Source organism: Canis lupus, chromosome 19, assembly GCF_048164855.1.
Source record: "Canis lupus baileyi chromosome 19, mCanLup2.hap1, whole genome shotgun sequence".
Lineage (NCBI taxonomy): Eukaryota > Metazoa > Chordata > Mammalia > Carnivora > Canidae > Canis > Canis lupus.
Genome location: NC_132856.1, coordinates 53,164,362 through 53,185,321, shown reverse-complemented (window position 1 = coordinate 53,185,321; position 20,960 = coordinate 53,164,362). Strand labels below are relative to the sequence as shown.

General features: G+C 41.8%; 1 protein-coding gene across 2 annotated transcripts; it reads left to right on the top strand.

Moving 5' to 3' along the window:
- The first annotated feature begins 4,132 nt into the window (after positions 1-4,132).
- Positions 4,133-20,532, top strand: ZNF317 (zinc finger protein 317). Of its 2 annotated transcripts, XM_072787395.1 has the most exons (8): positions 4,133-4,333; positions 10,771-11,251; positions 13,504-13,626; positions 14,299-14,438; positions 14,897-15,023; positions 15,471-15,566; positions 16,842-16,924; positions 17,418-20,532. In XM_072787395.1, exons 3-8 carry the CDS (start codon positions 13,596-13,598, stop codon positions 18,735-18,737), a joined length of 1,797 nt encoding a protein of 598 aa, XP_072643496.1. In that variant the 5' UTR covers positions 4,133-4,333; positions 10,771-11,251; positions 13,504-13,595; the 3' UTR covers positions 18,738-20,532. The 2 variants fall into 2 exon arrangements, with proteins under 2 accessions (XP_072643496.1, XP_072643495.1); XM_072787394.1 differs by lacking the exon at positions 10,771-11,251.
- Positions 20,533-20,960: the final 428 nt, after the last annotated feature.

Below are 20,960 nucleotides of genomic sequence, written 5' to 3'. Positions count from 1 at the left end.
TGTGTAGGAGAGGGTGAAAAAAATCTTTCCTTCTACCCGTCTTAGGCTCTTGGTTGGGGCTCTGTACCAAAAGGCAGATTAACAAGAGAAAACACGCAAATGCATTTAAGTTTTACTTGACACTAGACACTTCATAAGGAAATGAAAACACAAAATTGTTAACCTAAACATTTTAGTGCTAGGTGTGAGGAAGAGTAGAAAGTAGTGGGGAAATATGATAGGACAAAAGGGTATGTGTTTAAGGGTAGTAAACGGAAATTTAGCAATCCCGTTCATTTGGATTCCTCTCTGCATCCCTCCATCTTCAGAGGTAAGAATGCCCCCTTTCTCTGAGTATAGAAAGGACATCTATCCCATGAGCATCTTTAGACCTACTTCAGGGGAAGGTCAGAGAGTCCTTTCTAAAACAGCCATTTCTCAAATACCTTCAACTTAACATATTCGATATGCTAAGGTGTCATATTTTAGGGCAATTGTATACTGAACCCTGTCGGATTTGTTAAAAGATTTCATTAATATTAGGGTGTTTCTTGGAGGATGGGGGATTGTAGTGACCAACAGAACCATGGAAGAGGCTTCTGGGTTTCTGGTGATTTTCTTTTTAAAAAACCTGGGTAGTGGGATACCTGGGTGTCTCAGTGGTTGAGTGTCTGCCTTCAGTTCAGGGCCTGATCCTGGAGTCCCAGGATCCCTCTTTCCAACTTTCAGGGTGCTGTTTTCTTTAAACGGGCTCCCTGTGTGGAGCCTGCTTCTCCCTCTGCCTGTGCCTGTGCCTGTGCCTCTCTTTCTCTCTCTCTCTCCCTCTCTCTCTGTCTCTCATGAATAAATAAATAAATCTAAAAAAAAAAAAAAAGTAAAAAGTAAAAACTAAATAAAAATAAGATTTAAAAAACCTGAGTAGCAATTGCATTGGACATGTACCCTTTGAGGACATTTTTATGATTTGTATATAAATGTTCACTTTTAAGTTTTATCCACAGACTATCTGAATGTTTCTTATACTTCAACAAATAATTTATTTTTTTAAGTTTATTTATTTATTCATGAGAGACAGAGATAGAGAGAGGCAGTGACACAGGCAGAGAGAGAAGCAGGCTCCTGCAGGGAGCCCAATGTGGGACTCAATCCCAGGACCCCGGGACCACGACCTGAGCCGAAGGCAAATACTCAACCACTGAGCCACCCAGGTGCCCCTCAACAAATAATTTAAAATAAATAAATAAAATAATAAAATAAATTAAAAGTCCACTTTATCCCTTTCCAACTTCTCTAGGCAGTGTGAATGATTGATTAAAGGCCATTTACACAAGTAGGGGGATGTTTACCAGTATAAATTCATCAACTGTGAAAATTAATAAAAGAATCTCATTATAATGGAGTCTGGAAGGTGGGGAGACAGGAGCGGGGTCCTTTCAACTCTACTACTGGTTGGCAATTGCAACCAAACAGAAAGAGTGGCACCTTGCAAGTTGATACCACTTTACTACCACAGCAAGAGGATGAGAGATTTTCTTCTCTCCTGGCAACAGCTCAGCCAATGAGAGACTGTCACCACTCAGCCAATGAAAAGCCAATATATTTCAAACTACAAGTTTATTCCAAAGGAGTTTTTATGACAGCCTTCCCAATTTCCTGCTATCCTTTATGAAAGAGCATTCCTCTCCTTTGTTCTGTGGACTCCTTAGTTTGCTTGTCCTGGGTTGCAATTCTCTGGTTTTCCTACATATATCCCACCCCCACCCCCTTTTTTTTGCTGGCAAAATAACTAGCGGTTTCATTTTTAAGGTTAACATTTTATCTCTCTATGATAATCATATCTTTATGTAGAAACACAACGTGCATAAAATTTTTCCAACTTTCAGGGTGCTATTTTCCTTAACAATACTTCCCACTGAGGAGTTTTGTAGAATTGTCCTACTCTTAATTTTGAAGAGATAAGTGAGTGGTATTTTTCCACTTCACTCATTCCACCAATTAATCCTTGTGTGATTACTGGGATTCAGCCTTGATTAGACAAACTCTGATCCTGACCCAGGTTTGTTTATGAATTTTAAATATCCAATTTCTGTTTTTATGTCCCTAGATCCTACCTGCGTCCTAACTGAATCTTTTTCCTATTTTCCTCCTCTTTGCTGATTCCAGATCTTTAAGATATGACCCACCCCTCTCTAGAGTTTCCCCAGTCTTGATCCCAAGCACCCACTGCTCCAGGTCTTTCTATTTTCTGCTCACCTCTCTGCAGTGGGGTGGTTCTGTCCCCATCTTGTTCCTGTAAAGAGTAATCAGAATTACTTAATTACTTACTTTACTCTTTTGAGTCTCACAGCAATTTAGGAGGCAGCTCATGTATATAAAAGGGACATGCTATAGGCAATATACTGAAGTTGTCTGGCTTGGAGTTGGAATTAGAATTTGTGCTAATACCCTCCAGTTCCATCCACGTTGAAGCAAATGGTGGGTATTTGTCTGGAGGGTATTATGCTGAGTGAAATAAGTCAATCAGAGAAGGACAAACATTATATGGTTTCATTCATTTGGGGAATATAAATAATAGTGAAAGGGAATAGAGGGGAAGGGAGAAGAAATGGGTAGGAAATATCAGAAAGGGAGACAGAACATAAAGACTCCTAACTCTGGGAAACGAACTAGGGGTAGTGGAAGGGGAGGAGGGCGGGGTGTGGGAGTGACTGGGTGGTGGGCACTGAGGTGGGCACTTAACGGGATGAGCACTGGGTGTTATTCTATATGTTCGCAAATTGAACACCAATAAAAAAGAAATTTATTATTAAAAAAAAAAAGAATTTGTGCTAAGAGGGTGTGGACTGCCCTTTGCACTCCTCTGTGCTCCCCTACTCAGATATTTTATTTTTTGCTCTCACTTCGAAGCTGGGCTTCCTTTTTTTTTTTTTTTTTTTGAGTTTTATTTATTTATTTTAAATATTTTATTTATTTATTCATAGACACAGAGAGAGAGAGAGGCAAAGACACAGGCAGAGGGAGAAGCAGGCTCCATGCAGGAAGCCCGATATGGAACTTGATCCCAGGTCTCCAGGATCACACCCCAGGCAGTAGGCGGCCAAACCGCTGCGCCACCGGGGCTGCCTTTTTTTTTGGGGGGGGGGGGGGGTTTGTTTTGAAGCTGGGCTTCCTAACCTTCTGGCTCAGGTATTGTAAAAGAGGACCACTTTCCCAAGCCCTGCCACGACCTCTCTTTTTTTGGCAAAGTGATCAGGCTCTAGGTGGTTGGTCAAGAAAAAACTGAACATTCCCTGGTAGACAGATGAGACAAACCAAAAGATTGAGGATGTTGTCGAGGTTTATAACGGACAGATGGAAAGATGGGGTTGCAGTTACTTGAGGTTGAGAGGGTGAAGTCAGGACTTTGTGACATTTTATTTATTTTTAAGATTTTACTTATTCATGAGAGACACACAGAGAGATAGAGGCACAGGCAGAGGGAGAAGCAGGCTCCCCATGGGGAGCCCAATGTGGGACTCCATCCCAGGGCGCTGGGATCACAAGCTGAGTCAAGGCAGACGCTCCACCACTGAGCCACCCAGGTGCCCGGATTTGTAACATATTATTTTTCTTAAAACATTTTTTTTTAAAGATTTTATTTATTTATTCATGAGAGACATAGAGAGAGGCAGAGACACAGGTAGAGGGAGAAGCAGGCTCCATGCAGGGAGCGGACGCGGGACTGCATCCCGGTTCTCCAGGATCACGCCCTGGGCTGAAGGCAGCGCTAAACCGCTGAGCCACTCAGGCTGTTCGATTTGTGGCATTTTAAAGTGTCTAAAGACAGCCAAGTGGAGAGAGCAAGTCTCATACCATCTAGAATCCAGGGTAGAGATGTGGGACTGTGGGTGTAAATTTGAACCTTGAGTGCATAGACAGTACTTAAAACGGTGAGATTCGCTGATACCACGGAGAGAATGATTACAAGACGAAATCGGAGAACTGAGACCTGGGATACTGGATCAACTGAAAGTGGGGAAACGTGGATCGTCAGGCTCCACCTGGGAACGGCGGCCAGGACGGTGTAAACTCGAGAACTACATTTCCCAGAATCCCTTCCTCCCCACGCTTCCGAGTTAGAGGCCGCCTAAGAAGTCCCGCGAGATTTAGAAGGCGGAAGTGAAGCGGAAGCCATTGCTCTCGGGAGGCGAGTGCGGCTCTACACATGGGCAGGGGAGGGGTCCGCCACGGCTTCCTCAGGGCTGTTGGGGATCCTCCGCTGCCCCGCCACAGACCGGACCTGCTGTATGAACTCGGCGTCCCCTCGGCGGCAGCTTCCGTGACCTCCACTGCACCTGATTCTACCCTCAGCCTTGTAAGCTCCGCTTTCCTCACTTAACCCTTTACCCTCGGTCTTCCCCAGGACTCGAAAGGCCCATCGACCGGGAGGAGTGAACGGGGCCGGGGACCGGGGACCTGGGACCGGAAAGCCGGGCAGCCAGGGGAGGGTGGCGGTATGAGACGTGGGTACGCGAGGACTGAAATTTAGGACTGATGTGTTCAGGACGAGGTAAAGGCACTGGTGAGCTGATTTATTATTTAATTTAAAAAAAAAAAAAAAAAAAAAAGGACTCCTTGGGGTGGGAGGGAAAAGCCCAGCCGCAGCGCATTCAGGACTTTTTGGTGGAGTCTGGAACGGGAAACCGGGAGGAATGATACCTTCCTTTGGCTCGGCGGTCCATTTTCTCCACCACGGGTAGAGGCACACTGGGCTTTCCGTTGACATTTATTTGCATTGAGTGTTAACATTCTACATGTAAACTTCTGGCCGCGCTGATCTGTTGGTTGAGTTGACTCGTGTAAACAGCCTACAACCAAATTTAAAAGTTCACTTCAAAACAAAAAAAACGTTCACTTCAACATTCTGTTCATTTAACCTTGAGAGTTAGCCCATTAATATTTAGTGTGATCGCTAATATTTTGCATTTGGTTTTTCACCACCTTATTTCGCTTGCTAATTATCCTTTAACTTTCAAGTACTTTTTTTTTTTAGTTTTTTTATTCGTTCAAGTATCTTTTAATTGGAATATAAAACATGTGCAAAAAAAGGTATAAAAACACGCACATTCTCTGCAAAAAAAAAGCAAACACACTCTTAAAAGACAGCAGTAAAGTAAATCTATAAACAGAAAGAGATTATGAAATCTCTGGAACCTGTGTGCTCTTTCCTGCATCCTCCTCTTAATGATTTCCTTTGGATTTTACTACTACTTAATGTTTTTCCAAAAATTCATTTCCTAATTTCGGTAATTATTTGTAAATGGACTTAACGCTCTTAAATACTTTCAGGGACATTCTTTTTTTCCTATCAATGCAAGTATATTTTTAAATTTATTTACTCATTTTTAAAGATTTTGTCTATTTATGACACAGAGAGGCAGAGACATAGGCAGAGGGAGAAGCAGGCTCCTTACAGGGAGCCCAATGTGGGACTCGATCCCAGGTCTCCAGGACCACGCCCTGGGCCGAAGGCAGCCGCTCAACTGCTGAGCCATCCAGGTGTCCCTCTTTTTTTTTTTTTTAAAGATTTTATGTATTTATTCATGAGGGACACAGAGAGGCAGAGACATCGAGAACATCGGCAGAGGGAGAAGCAGGTTCCCTGCGGGGAGCCTGATGCGAGACTCCATCCCAGGACCCCCAGATCACAACCCCAGCCAAAGGCAGATGCTCAACCACTGAGCCCAGGTGCCCTATCCATTCTTTTTCAGACACCTCATAACTTTAAATTTTAGAGTCAGTTTACAAAGCTTCACATACTGGAGTTTTATTTTGAGGTTGTGTTGAATCTGTATATGAATTTGGATAATATTGACCTTATAATTTTGTTGTATTTTAACAATTACCATATCTATTTGCATATATTCTGTAATACCTTTCAGTAAAATTTTAAAGGACTTAGAATGGGTTTGTTGGGTTTTTGTTACTAGAATTTTTTTATTGGGACGCCTGGGTAGCTCAGTGGTTGAGCGTCTGTCTTTGGCTCAGGGTGTGATCCTGAGTCCAGGAATTGAGTTCCACGTAGGGCTCCCTATGAGGATCCTGTTTCTCCCTCTGCCTGTGTGTCTACTTCTCTCTCTGTGTCTCTCATGAGTAAATAAATAAAATCTTTTAAAAAATTTTTATGTATTTATTTCAACGAGCCGGAGAGTGCACAAGTTGATGAGAAGGGCAGAGAGTGATGGAGAAGTCGACTCCTTATTGAGCAAGGAGCCGCCAGCAGGGTTTCATCCCAAGACTTTGGGATCTTGACCTGAGATGAAGGCAGACAGTTAACCAAGAGTCACCCAGCTGCCCCAAGGGGGGGGGGTGCGATTTGTTAAATTTATTCATAGGAACCTTTTATTTTTAACACTTAGGATTTTCCCCCCTCCCCCAGCAGCTTGGTATATTGAATTTGGGTTAGTTTTTGTGTAGTGTTTTGAATGTTCTTCAAAGACAAATGTTATCATCTGTATAGAATAAATAGATAAATATTTTTATTTTCTGTTTGCATTGTGTTGTTTGCTTGTATATTGCTTGTGTTTTATTTACTCACTTTGCTGGACAGGCTGGGGACTCCTGGTAGCATTGAGTGGAGTTCAGATAGCAAACTCTAGGCAGTCCTGTTTTTTCCTGACCTTGAGGGAAATTGACCTTCTGTTTGCTGGAGGCTCTTTTTTTGAGATAGTAAAGAAAGCTCCCTTCTTTTCCTAGTTATTCCTTTTGAATGGTTTAGGCTTTAACAAGTGATTTTTCTTTCAGCATCTACTTTGATATTTTTATCTTGTGTATCTCAAGCTCCATAAAAAATGTCTGGCTTGTGGTAGGTGCCACTGCCATTGTGCATCGAATGAATGAGTGAATAATGTACTTTTGTTATTATCTGGTAATTTGGTAAATTAAACCAGTTGATTTTCTAATGATTACACTTGCTTGGTAAATAACTCACTTGAAAAGGATAGGCAGTATTGTATCGTTTTTTTGGTTTCTATCTGCTAGTGTATTGGTTATTTGGATCATTGTTTGAGTAAGATTGGCTTGCAGTTTTCAGTTTCCACTTTATGCCAATCTCATAAAATGCATGGGAATATTTCCTCTGTTTTCTAAACTCTGGAACTACTTTTTCCTTAAAAGGTAGCCGCACTGGACAAGCCATTTGGGTATGGAATTTTCTTTGTGGAAATTTTTTGAGCTACTGTTTCAGTTCCTTTAAGGGTCATAGTGATCTAAGAAAGATCTTAGAGTTCAAAGCTGACAGGCAAGAAAGAACTCTGAGATGTTCCAAAAAGGTGGGTTTTTATTTTTATTTTTTTTAAAAGATTTTCTTTATTTATTTATTCACGACAGACAGAGAGAGAGGCAGAGACACAGGCAGAGGTTAGAAGCAGGCTGCATGCAGGGAGCCTGATGTGGGACTCGATCTTGGGTCTCCAGGATCATACCCGGGGCTGAAGGCAGTGCTAAACCGCTGGGCCACCGGGGCTGCCCCAAAAAGGTGGGTTTTTAAAAAAAAAAATTTTTTTTTAAGGGGTGCCTGGGTGGCTCAGTCAGTTAGGCATCTGCCTTTGGCTCGGGTCATGATCCTGGAGTCCTAGGATCCAGCCCCCACATCGAGCTCCCTGCTCAGTGGTGAGTCTGTTCTCCCCCTGACACCCATACTCACTCTCTCAAATAAATAAATAAGATATTTAAAAATTTTAAAAAAATTCTTAAAGATTTCATTTGTTTATTTGACAGTAGAGCACAAGCAGGGGGAGCAGAAGATGGAGAAACAGGCCCCCTGCTGAGCAGGTGGCCAATGAAGGGCTCAATCCCAGAACCCTGAGACTGAAGGCAAATGCTTAACCAACTGGGCCACCCAGGCACCCCCCTCCGTACATTTTTTTAAGAGATTTATTTATTTTTAGAGGGTGCAAGCAAGGGGAGGGAAGACAAGCTGACTCCATGCTGAGTGTGGACCCTCCATGGGGCTCCATCCCAAGACCCTCAGATCATGACCTGAGCTGAAATCTAGAGTCGGATGCTTAACGAACTGAGCGACCCTGGTGCCCCGTTTTTTTTGTTGTTGTTGTTGTTTTGTTTTGTTTTTTAAGATTTATTTATTTATTCGTGAGAGAGACAGAGACTTAGAGGGAGAGCAGCCGATGTGGTACTCGATCCCAGGATCATGCCCTGACTGGAAGGCAGATGCTCAATCACTGAGCCATCCATGGACCCCCTCTCCTTGTATTTTGAACTTATTTACCCAGAAAAGGTTGACCTTAGAAGGGAGGGCAGACATCTTCGTCCTTGCTTTTTATAGGAGAGGAGGAGTATATCAGATGTCAGTTTTGGGGAAGAATTTTGGTAGAACTAGAGACCAGAAAGTTGGAAATATTCCTTTTAACTTTTTAAAGTAAACTATAATTTGAGTTGAAGACAATTACAGATCTTAGATCCAGTTTGATGAGTTTTTTGACAATTGTGTGCTTTGTATAACTGCTAACTAAAAGTAAATAAAAATATGAAGACTTTTACTTGCTCCAGAAAGTTCCTCTTCTCTTAATCTCTCCTGCTCATACATTTCCATTGAGACAGCCACTTTTTTTACTTCTAGTGACCGAAATAAACAAGTTTTGCTAACAACCTAAATAAGTTTGCCCATTTATGGATGTCATATAACTGGAATCGGCATTTTTTGTGTTTAGTTCCTATTGGTCAGCACGGTAAACATTTAACCATGTTGTGTGTCTCAGTACTTTTTATTTCTCAGTAGTATTCTAATGTACACACCACAATTTGTTTATCCATTCTGTTGTTGGATATTTAGATTATTTACAGCTTGGAACTGTTAGGAAATCAGATTGCTATGATTTTTTTTTTTTTTTTTTTAAGATTTTACTTGTTTATTTATGAGAGACACAGAGAGAGGCAGAGACATAGACAGAGGGAGAAGCAGGCTCCATGCAGGGAGCCAGATATGGGCTGTGGGACTCATCCCGGGTCTCCAGAATCACGCCCTGGACTGAAGGCAGCGCTAAACCACTGAGCCACCTGGGCTGCCCTGCTGTGATCATTTTTGTAGGAGTCTTTGTAACATGTTTTTAAAAATTTCTCAGGTAAATATCAATGAGTAGAATGGTTGAATCAAATGGTAAATGTACTTCAAGAAATTGGCAAACTTTTGTACAGAGTAGTTGGACTGTTTCAACCCCAGCCATCCATCCTTGCCAACATTTGATGTTGGTAGTCTTTTATTTTGGCCACCGTAGGGGGTTAAAATCCTTTATCTTCATTTTTGTTTTATATTCGTCTGATGACGAATGATGTTAAGTACCTTTTGACAAGCTTTTATATCGGTTATTCATTAAATTTTGTGAAGTGTCTTTAGCCTTTTTGTTGAGTTGGATTTTTAAAGATTTTTTTTTATTATTTTTAAAGATTTTGTAGGAGTTCTTTATGTACTTGATATGAGCTCTTTAAGTATATGTACTATAAATATTTTTTCCCAATCTGTGGCTTGCCTGTTCATTTTTTTTTTAATTGAGGTATAATTGACATAGCATTACATTAGTTTCAGGTATACAGTGTAATTATTCAGTATTTGTATATATTGCAAAATGATCACCACATTAAGTCTGTAGCTAATATCACCATACATAGTTACACATTTTTTTTTTACCTTGTGATGCGAACTTTCAAGATCCATTCTCCTAGTGGATTTCTCCTCAATTTTCTTAGTTGAAATATAGTCAACACACCATGTTACAATAGTTTCAGATGTAAAAACCATATGCTGTGCTCACCAGCAAGTGTAGCTATCATTTGTCATAGCACAATGTTACTACAATACTTTGGACCATATTCCCTATGTTGTACCCTTCCCTACCTACTTTTATATGCACTATAATATTATTAACTGTAGTCACCATGCTGTATATTGTACCCCCATGACTTACTCATTTTATAACTGGAAATTTGTATCTTTTAACCTCTTTCAGCCATTTAACACACCCTCTGCCTCAGGCAGTCACCTATCTGTTCTCTATATCCAGGACCTTGTTTCCCTGGTTTGTTTGTTTTTTGTTAAGATTCCACACAGAAATGAAACAATAGGGATGCCTGGATGGCTCAGCTGTTGAGTGTCTCTGCCTTTGGCCCAGGATGTGATCCCGGGACCCAGGATTGAGTCCCACATCGGGCTCCCTGCGTGGAGCCTGTTTCTCCCTCTGCCTGTGTCTCTGCCTCTAGGTCTCAATCTGTGTCTCTCATGAATAAATAAATAAAATCTTTAAAAAAAAAAAAGAAATTAAAAAATACAATAGTTACCTCTTTCTGTCTGACTTATTTGACTTTGCACAATGCCCTCAAGATGTATTCATGGTGGCAAATGGCTAGATTTCATTTTTGTAATGACTGAGTAATACTGAGGTGCATGTGCATGCACACACACCACATTTTCCTTCTCTCTTCATCCGTTGGTGGACACTTTGGTTGTTTCCGTATCTTAGCTATTGTAAATAATTGTGCAGTGAACATAGGGTTACAGATGTATCTTCAAATTAATGTTTTCATTCAGGTATTCTGGTTATATACCCAGTAGAATTGCTGGATTGTATGGTAGTTCTGTTTTAATTTTTTGAGGAACCTCCATACTATTTTCCATAGTGGCTGTGCCAATTTACATTCCCACCAACAGTGTATAAAGGTTCCCTGCTTCCATATCCTCCCTTACACTTGTTATTTCTTGTCTCTCTTTCTCTTTCTCTCTGTCTCTCTCTCTCTCTTAAGATTTTATTTATTTATTCATGAGAGATACACACAGAGAGAGAGAGAGAGGCAGAGACACAGGCAGAGGGAAAAGCAGGCTCCATGGAGGGAACCCGACGTGGGACTCGATCCCGGGACTCCAGAACCACACCCTGGCCGAAAGCAGGCGCTAAACCGCTGAGCCACCCAGGGATCCCCATCTCTCTCTCTCTTTTTTTTTTTTTTTTTTTTTTTTAAAGTTACTACTTATTTTAGAGAGAAAGCAAGCACACTCTCTGCTTTAGTGAGGAGCAGGAAAGAGAAAATCCCAAGCAAGCTCAGTCTCACCATCCTGAAATCAGGATGTGAGCCGAAATCAATAGACACTTAACTGACTGAGCTACCCAGGCACCCTCTTGTCTTTTTTTTTTTTTTTTTTTTTTTAAATAAGCTCTACACTCACCATAGGGCTTAAACTCACAACCCCAGGATCAAGAGTTGCATGCTCTATCAACTGAACCAGGTAGGCACCCTGTTTTCTTGTCTTTTGGTAAGTCATTCTGACAGTTATGAGGTGATATCTCATTGTGGTTTTGATGTGCATTTCCCTGATGATGAATGATGTTGAGCATCTTCTCAGGTGTCTGTTGGCCATCTGTATTTCTTTGGGAAAATGTCTCTTCAGATCCTCTGTTCATTTTTTTATTGGATTGGTATTTTTGCTCTTGCATTGTCTGAGTCTTACATATTTTGGACATGAACTCCTTATCAGTTATGATTTGCAAAGGTTTTTTTTGTCCTGTTAGGTAGTTGCCTTTTCATTTTGTTGGTTTCCTTTCCTGTACAGAAGCTTTTTAGTTTGGTATAGTTCCACTTATTTTTGCTTTTGCTTCCTTTGCTTTTGGTGTCGACTCAGAAAATAATTGCTAAGACCAGAATCAAGCTTATTGCCTAGGTTTCCTTATAAGAGTTTTGTGGCTTCAGGTCTTACATTCACATATTTAATCCATTTTGAGTTTTGTGTGTTGTAAGATAGCATGTGGCCATCCACTTGTGCCAGCATTATTTATTGAAGCCACTGTCCTTTCCTCATTCTTGGATTTTTTTGTCATAAAGCAATTGACTGTATGTGAATTGACTATATGTGTGTGACTTTATTTCTAATCTCTCATTTCTGTTCCATTGATCTATGTGTGTGTTTTTTTTTTTTTAATTTTTTATTTATTTATTTATGATAGTCACAGAGAGAGAGAGAGAGAGGCAGAGACACAGGCAGAGGGAGAAGCAGGCTCCATGCACCGGCAGCCCGACGTGGGATTCGATCCCGGGTCTCCAGGATCGCGCCCTGGGCCAAAGGCAGGCGCCAAACCGCTGCGCCACCCAGGGATCCCGATCTATGTGTGTTTTATGCTAGACTGTTCATTTTCTTAATGATATGTGATAAAATATTAATTTGGGGGGAGTCCAATTTATTGATTTTTTAAAAATATATTCTATTTGTGTCTAGTCTAAAATACTGTTGTGTAACTCAGTTGTTAAAATATTTTCTGTGGGGATCCCTGGGTGGCGCAGCGGTTTAGTACCTGCCTTTGGCCCAGGGCGCGATCCTGGAGACCCAGGATCGAATCCCACGTCAGGCTCCTGGTGCATGGAGCCTGCTTCTCCCTCTGCCTATGTCTCTGCCTCTCTCTCTCTCTCTCTCTCTGTGACTATCATAAATAAATAAAAATTTAAAAAAAACTTAAAAAAATAAAATAAAATACAATATTTTCTGTGGATTTTTTTTCCCTGTGATTCACTTCAAAAGTTTTTAATTCACATTTTTGCTTACATGGTGATAATAAAAAATGCAGTTTTTTTTACTTATTGAGTTCTTTCAGTACTATTAATTAAGAAGATTGCTTTCCCTACTGAATTGCCTTGTTCTTTTATTGAAAATAATTTGTACACGTGTAGGTTTGTTTCTAATTCTCATCTATTCCATTGGTCTATTTGTTACATATTCCAATGACTCTTCATTACTCTAGTGAACTTAGTAGCATAAATCCTTCAAGTTTGGTTTTCTTTCTTAACATTGTTCCAGCTCTGCTAGATCTTTTGCATTATGTTATACACTTTATTTATTTTATCTTTTTTTTTTTTTTTTCATTGTGGGGCTTAAACTCATGACCCAAGTGGTGTAGAGTGTTTGGCCAGAAGGCACTGGAGATTAGAACACGTGGTTCTAGGTAGACCATCCTTGTGGCTGCTAGAACCATTCTAAACCATGGTGAGCCTTGAGGATGGATCCTTGGGTGGCTCAGTGGTTTAGCGTCTGCCTTTGGTGCAGGGTGTGATCCTGGAGTCCTGGGATCGAGTCCTGAATTGGGCTCCCTGCATGGAACCTGCTTCTCCTTCTGCCTGTGTCTCTGCCTGTCTCTCTCTCTCTCTCTCTCTCTGTTTCTCTCTCTCATGAATAAATAAATCTTTAAGTCGGGAGCCCAAGTGTTGTTTTTTGGGGGGAAGGGGGTAGCCCAAGTGTTTAACAAGTAAGGGAGTCTGACCAAGTTGTGCTTGGGGACAGATTACTTGGGACACTGGATCTGAATCTTCTTTGAGGCACATCAGGGACCTTCTCCACATTGCCTGGAGAATTTCCTGAGTAAGACAAAGGCCCATGATCGGACATACTTGCTGCTCCAAAGAGGAGGTGCTAGAAAGCAAAAGTTAAATTTGTCCTGTGAACCCAAGAGGCAGAAAACCTTTGACTACTCCTAGTCTTTTTATTTGCTACAGATGCTTGCTGGAAGAATTCCGTGACAGCAAGAGGGAAGCTTCCTGCTGCCAGTCCCCTGTTGTTTAGGCAGATTGACTGTCATTCTCACAGAATGGCAGCTCTTGGTCTGTCTCCCACATGTGGTAAGTTCTTGGGTTGATGAACGGATGCACTCAAAAGTCCAGTTCAAGTGGCCTCTGGACTTCACTGGGTCAGGGCTGTACATGGCCACAAGGTAGGCTGCCAGAGTTGGAGGAACTGAAAAGGGGTGGGAATAGAGTATAGTCTTGGTAGCCTCCCAGTGACTGTCAGATTTGGGGTCTTTGTGAGTTTGGGTGAAGGTAGAGATTGTGTGTAGTTGGTATATAAGGAAGGACAGGTAATGAAGGTTATGTTATTTTATTATTATTAAAGATTCCATTTTCAAGAAATCTCTGTGCCCAGCGTGGGGCTCGAACTGACAACCCTGAGATGAAGAGTTCATTGCTCCACTGACTGAGCCAGCCAGGCATGCCTATTATTTTTTTATTCACTTAGAATTATTATAAATCTGAGCAAAGTAACAGCTCTACCTCGTAGAGCTTTAATTTTTTTCAAACATTAATTTAGAAACATACTACTTTCTTGGTAGATATGTAAGCCCACCATCTTTTTTATGCCCTTGAGTGGAGCAGGGCTGCTCTGGCTTTTTACAAGACATTGTGCATGGAAGAGAGGTGGGGATAGGTGCTGCATACTCAAAGCAGGTGTGGGGCAGTTTCCTGATCTGTGAGTGTTGGGCAGGCTTTAATCCTCATGGATCTGCTCTTCCCCAGCTGTGTCCACCCGGGACCCTGCCTATATCCATGAGTCAGAAATTCCTCCTTCGTCAAAAGACCATTCCTCTTCTCAGGACATGGACTTGTTTGTTTGCAATGGCCTGGAACCTTCTATGCCAGCCAGTGTTGGTTCTCAGGTACAGGATCTCTGGGCCCCTGGGGGTGGGAGAGGCACTTCCCTAGAATGCCTCCTTGTCAGAGTTCTAGTACCACTCGTTATAAATCTTTTAGAGCCTCACCCAGGGCACAGGACAAAAAGCCAGATTCTGTTTACAAGGCTGTCCTGGTAGCAGGGACCTAGTTAGGGAAATGAACTTATGTAGTAGGTATTTCTCTCATAGTAGAGCTCAAAATGCTCAGGCCAGGTTAGAAGTGGAGAGAGATTTGGTCCTCTGTCAGCAGAGTTGAATTTAAAGAGATGAGATCACCTCATAGTGAAGAGTCTTGAGGACTGGCTTCTGGTTTGAGACACCAGAAGTCCATCTGACAATCCTGTGTTTGGAGTCTCTTGTGCCCAGGCTTCAGCCTCAGCCATCTTTCTGTGAACACGGATAGGCTGGTTTCTTACTGACCCCAAATGTGTGTGGTGATTCAGGAGTCAGTGACTTTCCAGGATGTTGCTGTGGACTTCACTGAGAAGGAATGGCCCTTGCTGGATTCTTCTCAGAGAAAACTGTACAAAGATGTGATGTTGGAGAACTATAGCAACCTTGCCTCAGTGGGTAAGACTGGAAATTATTTCTCTGTGTGTCAGATGTTTTTGTTCTAAGTACTTGCTGTGACCCAGGGACTATGGGGATTTGGAACTTAATTGTGAACAAAGGTGACCTGCCCCCCCCCCCCCGCCCCCATGGTGTTTCCCAGTGATTGTTGAGACTGTTCATTGCATTGACCTTGGAGGTTGTCCCATGTGTCTGAGTTGGGGCATAGGTTTCTGAGTTAAGAAATCCTCATTCTTTTGAAGGGCAAAGCGTGTGGGTCTTTGTGTTTTGTGTTTTATGAAAGCCTTTCACTGTGTTCCTTAGAAATTTGGCACCATCATTTTGCTGCTCCTAAGTCAGACTTGTCCATCTTCAGAACACTGAAGACCAAAACCTTGACCCCGGCCTAACGGAGGGGGTTGTCCTCTGCACGATCCTCCCTCAACATGTGTCTTTCCCCGTGAGTAGGGTATCAGGTGGGCAAACCCAGCCTCATCTCCCACTTGGAGCAAGAAGAGGAGCTGAGGACAGAGGAGAGGGAACTGCACCAAGCCACATCTCCCGGTGAGCACCAGGCAGACACTACCAGGAAAACACGAGTGCTTCTGGGTACCTGCTTTATTCACTGAGGGGATGGAGGGAGATCCATTAGGAAATGTCACCCAGGGAAATTTGAGAATGCTCCTTCTCCATTCTCTCACAAGTCCTTTGCTCTCACTGTCCTCTCCTGTGTTGTATATGTTTCTTCCTTCATCTTTTTCATCTGTCTACGTATTCATTTGCCAACTTACTTAGTTTTGAGATGTAACTGACATGATACCATGTTAGTTTTAAGTATACGACATAATGGAAAAAAAAAAGTATACGACATAATGGTTCAATGTTTGAACCATTATGTGATCACCATGTTTAATGTGGATCACCATGTTTAATGTGGATCTTTAATGTGGATTAAGATCCATCACCACAGAGTTAGAAAAATATTTTTTCCTTGTGATTAGAACATTTAAGATTTACCGTCTTAGCAACCTTCAGTGCATTACAAAATTATTAACTATAGTCACCATGCTGTGTGTTACATCCCCAGGGCTTATCTCTTTCATAACTGGGAGTTACCTTTTGACCCCCTTCACACCCACATCCACCCACCGCCTCTGACAACCACCACCAATCTGTTCTGGGTATCCATGAGCTCAGTTGTTTTGAGTTTTTTTGGCGGGGCTGGGGGGAGGTTTGGTTTTTGTATTTCGGATTCCACACTGAAGTAAGATATGATACGTCTTTCTTTGTCTTATCTTACTTAGCAATATGCTCTCTATTCCTGTTGCCAAAAATGGGAATATTCCCTTTTTTATGGCTGAATAATACTCTGTTATATATTACATGCCATGTTTTCTTTATTCATCTATTGAGGAACACTTAGATTGCTTCCATTGCCTTGACTATTGTAAATAATGCTGCTGTAAACATGGGAGTGTGGATATGTTTTTAAGGTAGTGTTTTCATTTTCTTGGGATAAATAGCCAGAAGCAGAGTTTCTGGGTGTCATCAAACTTGACATGTCTACACGAGCTCTGTCCCATTCTTTCATATTCAACATTCCTGGTCATACTCTTTCTTTTGTTATCACTGTCAGTCTTTGAAGAATTTATCCTTTGGTGAATCAAGTTAAATACAGACATTTTTACTCACATATGTTTCTCCCCTTTGATAACGCCTTTTCTTTCTTTAGGGTTAATATTGCAAAGAAATCTCCCCTGTTTTTGTCACTACCATCTCACCATCTTTCTCCAGCTAATATTTCTCTCCTCGGGTTAATGTTTTACCAATTTGTTTCAGATTGGGAGACTCCATCTAAAAGCAAATGGTCCATTCTCATGGAAGATATTTTTGGGAAGGAAACATCCAGTGGTGTGACAGTGGTAAGACTTCCTTGGGATAATCTCCCATGTTGGGAGGAAACAGGGGCAGCCTCAGAAAAGCAGCTCAAGAACCAGGCATGAGTGGCCTTCCCCAAGAGACAGCTGTTTCAGACGTTGAATGTCAGCTTCGGGGGAAAACCCTAAAAACCCAGCCTCAAATTTCTTGACTTAGAGTTGCAACAACCAAATTTTTCTAGAACTGTGCCCCAGATAGTGAGTGTTAGGGCTCAATTCAGATTTAAACAGTTAACAAAGTATATATGCAAAAGCTTTGTGAAAGTTACACCCGTGGAGCCTTAGGGGGTAGCATCCACCCTGTTATTTGATGGAGCCCAAATGGGGCAGAAACAGGACTTTGGCACTGCAAATCATGACCTCATTTGTCATAATGACGTGCTTATACATCAGTTTTTGTGGGGATGACTAGAGGACTCCTAGGAATGTGGTGAGTTGTGGGAAACGCCTTAGTCAGCACTCCTCTCTTAATCAACAGGAAAGAACACATCTTGGAGATAAACCCACTGAGTACACTCACCTGTTTGAAGTCTTTAGCATGGGCACTCATCTTACTCAGCAGATGGGAAGGCACGCTGGCAAGAGGCCCTATCACCGCCGGGACTGTGGGGCAGCTTTCAAGAACAGGTCACATCTAGCCCAACATGTGAGCATTTACAATGGCAGGAAAATGCATGAATGTCATCAGTGCCAAAAAGCCTTCACCACGAGTGCGTCCCTCACACGGCACAGGAGAATACACACTGGGGAGAAACCCTATGAATGCAGCGCCTGTGGGAAAGCCTTCAATGATCCCTCTGCCCTCAGGAGTCACGCGAGAACTCACCTCACAGAGAAGCCCTTTGACTGCAGTCAGTGTGGAAATGCCTTCCGAACCCTCTCCTCCCTGAAGATACACATGAGAGTTCACACTGGGGAGAGACCTTACAAGTGTGATGAGTGTGGGAAGGCGTATGGCAGGAGCTGCCACCTCATTGCACACAAACGAACGCACACAGGAGAGAGACCATACGAATGCCACGACTGTGGGAAAGCTTTCCAGCATCCCTCACATCTCAAAGAGCATGTCCGGAATCACACTGGAGAGAAACCATATGAATGCACACAGTGTGGAAAAGCCTTCCGATGGAAGTCTAACTTCAATTTGCACAAGAAGAACCACATGGTAGAGAAAACATATGAATGTAAAGAATGTGGGAAATCCTTTGGTGATCTCTTATCACGGAGAAAACACATGAGAATTCATATTGTAAAGAAACCCATTGAATGTAGACAGTGTGGGAAAGCATTCCGAAACCAGTCCATCCTTAAGACACACATGAATTCTCACACTGGAGAGAAGCCCTATGGGTGTGATCTATGTGGGAAAGCCTTCAGCGCAAGCTCAAACCTGACCACACACAGGAAAATACACACTCAAGAGAGACGCTACGAATGTGCTGCCTGTGGGAAAGTGTTTGGGGATTATTTATCCCGGAGGAGGCACATGAGCATTCATCTTGTAAAGAAACGTGTTGAATGTAGGCAGTGTGGGAAAGCCTTCAGAAACCAGTCGACCCTCAAGACACACATGAGAAGTCATACAGGAGAGAAGCCGTATGAGTGTGATCATTGTGGGAAAGCCTTCAGCATAGGCTCAAACCTTAATGTGCATAGGAGGATACACACTGGGGAGAAACCCTACGAATGCCTGGCCTGTGGGAAAGCCTTCAGTGACCATTCATCCCTTCGGAGTCATGTGAAGACTCATCGAGGAGAGAAGCTCTTTGTGTCATCTGTGTGGAAGAGGCTCCAGTAATGCATCTTTAAGAGAAACGAGATCTCAGACTGGGAGGAAGCCTTCTTGGTGTATGGAAGGCAGGAGCACTTAGATGAACTCAACTGTACACAAACCAGTACATGTAACTGGAGAAATCCAGTTTGTGTAATGGCTGGGAAGGACTTGTTTTTCACAAGTGGGGATTTGTGAGAAATGGCTAGGGGCAAAAACACACTTGTGGTATGCAGAAACCATCAGTGTACATTCAACTCTTTAAAAGGACAACTTTAGGGAAAGAAACCATAGCTTGGTGTTTAATGTCAAGATGACTTTAGCGCCACCTGGCACCTTCTGGGCATATGAGTAAGCACACTAGAGAGAATCTGTAAATTCACCCTTTGGGCAAACCTTTACTGGTCTCACCCTGTATTCTCCATGAAAGAGATCATACAAAAGAGAAAAACTTATAAAGTAGGAAAGTTTGTAACAGAGGTCAGCAAACAAGCCAACTGTCTATTTTTGTATGGCTTGCAAGTTAAGAATAGTTGTTAAATTTTTAAGGAAGAAGAACGTGTGACACCCCACATGCAACTCACAATGTCTAAAATAATTAACTTTTTGGCCCTTTACAGAAAAATTTGGCCAACCCCTGGTCTGCAGCAGCAGTTGCTAACCAGGGATGATTTAGCTTCTCTGGAGACATTTTTGGTTGTTAAAACTGGGGGGGAGATGCTACTGACACATAATAATGCACAGGAGCCCCTGCAGCAAAGAATGATGTGGCCCAAAATGTCAATATTGCTGAGGTTGAGAACCTTAGCCTAGGACAATCCATCAGTTTTTGTGAGACCTCACTCACACTAGGAGAGGTTTCTGTTTCAAACTTTGGAAGTATAATCAGTATGATTCTTTCAGGAAACGTGAGAACCCACACTGTACACAGTTCCCATATGGGGATGATTTTAGCCACAGCCCGCTTTCTTAGGCTTATGAGAATTCATACCCTGATGGAATTTTCTAGTAAACATGAAATTGCATTTGTCAGTCTTTAATCATGAAAACAGACCCTAGCTCATTACATTATAGTCTCTATTTTTAAGATTATGCTCCCCTAAATAATGCTTAGGCTTCATCACAGAAGGCTTGTATATAGTATTTTTATTATAATTTCATTCCTGATATGTGTATTAATTTCCTTTTGGATAACTTACTTGACCAGTGGACTGTTTAGAATTATGTTACATACTATGTAACGTGGATATTTTTAATATCTGTTTGTTACAAGTGTCTAATTTAAGTGCTTTGGATCAGCGCATGATGTCTTCCATCAGATGGATCCTCTGGGACGTTCTCGGTCTCCTGTCCAGCCAAGAGTGATGTAAACCTCTCATTGCTCTCCCACTATCTCTTTCATGTCAAGAAAATCCCAAGTTTTTTCAGATTACTAAAGTATGCTGTTTTTAAAAGTCTCTTCAGAGTTTTCTGCAGCTAGTACAGTCTTTGTCTTATGTGTAGCCTGGCTGTTGACAGATAAGCAGATGTCACTGTGTGAGCTATGAGAAGAAAGTACTTGAAAAGGGATTATAACCTAGATTCTTCTACGTGTTTTGTTTTTGCTCTTTGCCCTACTTCACACCTTGCAAGGAGATAAGTACCTAGTGTTAAAAGATCCATCTGTGACTATAAGGATGCAAGCCACAGGCTAAAGAGGATCCTGCAGAAAAGGCATAAGGATCCTGGCCTCCCCAGTAGCTTCTTTGTCTACAGTAGCCATGAATTTGTTATTTTCAGACTTCCTATTACATGAGAAAAAAATAAAACATTATTGGCGTAAGTGGCTTTGATATTTCATTGTTTATCAATTTAATAATTTTTTGGTTGAGGGAGGGTTCCGATACTCCTAGGTGGATGCCATCTGGAATACATACACTTAGTCATTAGGTTTTACAACTGCTGTATGTGGATATAATCTTTTGATTGTTGAATATGGGTGTTTTTTACATCTTTAAGCCATGTTTTAAAATTGTATTTCAAGTCTTTGACTTAAGTATTTATTTTCTTGACTTGAAGTAGTATATTAGTTTTTACAAAGCCCTAAGAAGCAATACCGTCACTCTTTCCCTTTTGCATATGGAGAGTCAGAGGCAAGAAAGTTTAGGTTGCTTGTCTGAGGTCAACCCACAAGTAGTAGTGCTTGTATTTGAGTCCACACTTACGTCAGGCCTTGTTGTGTCTGCCCCACATCTATAGCAGCGAATTGGG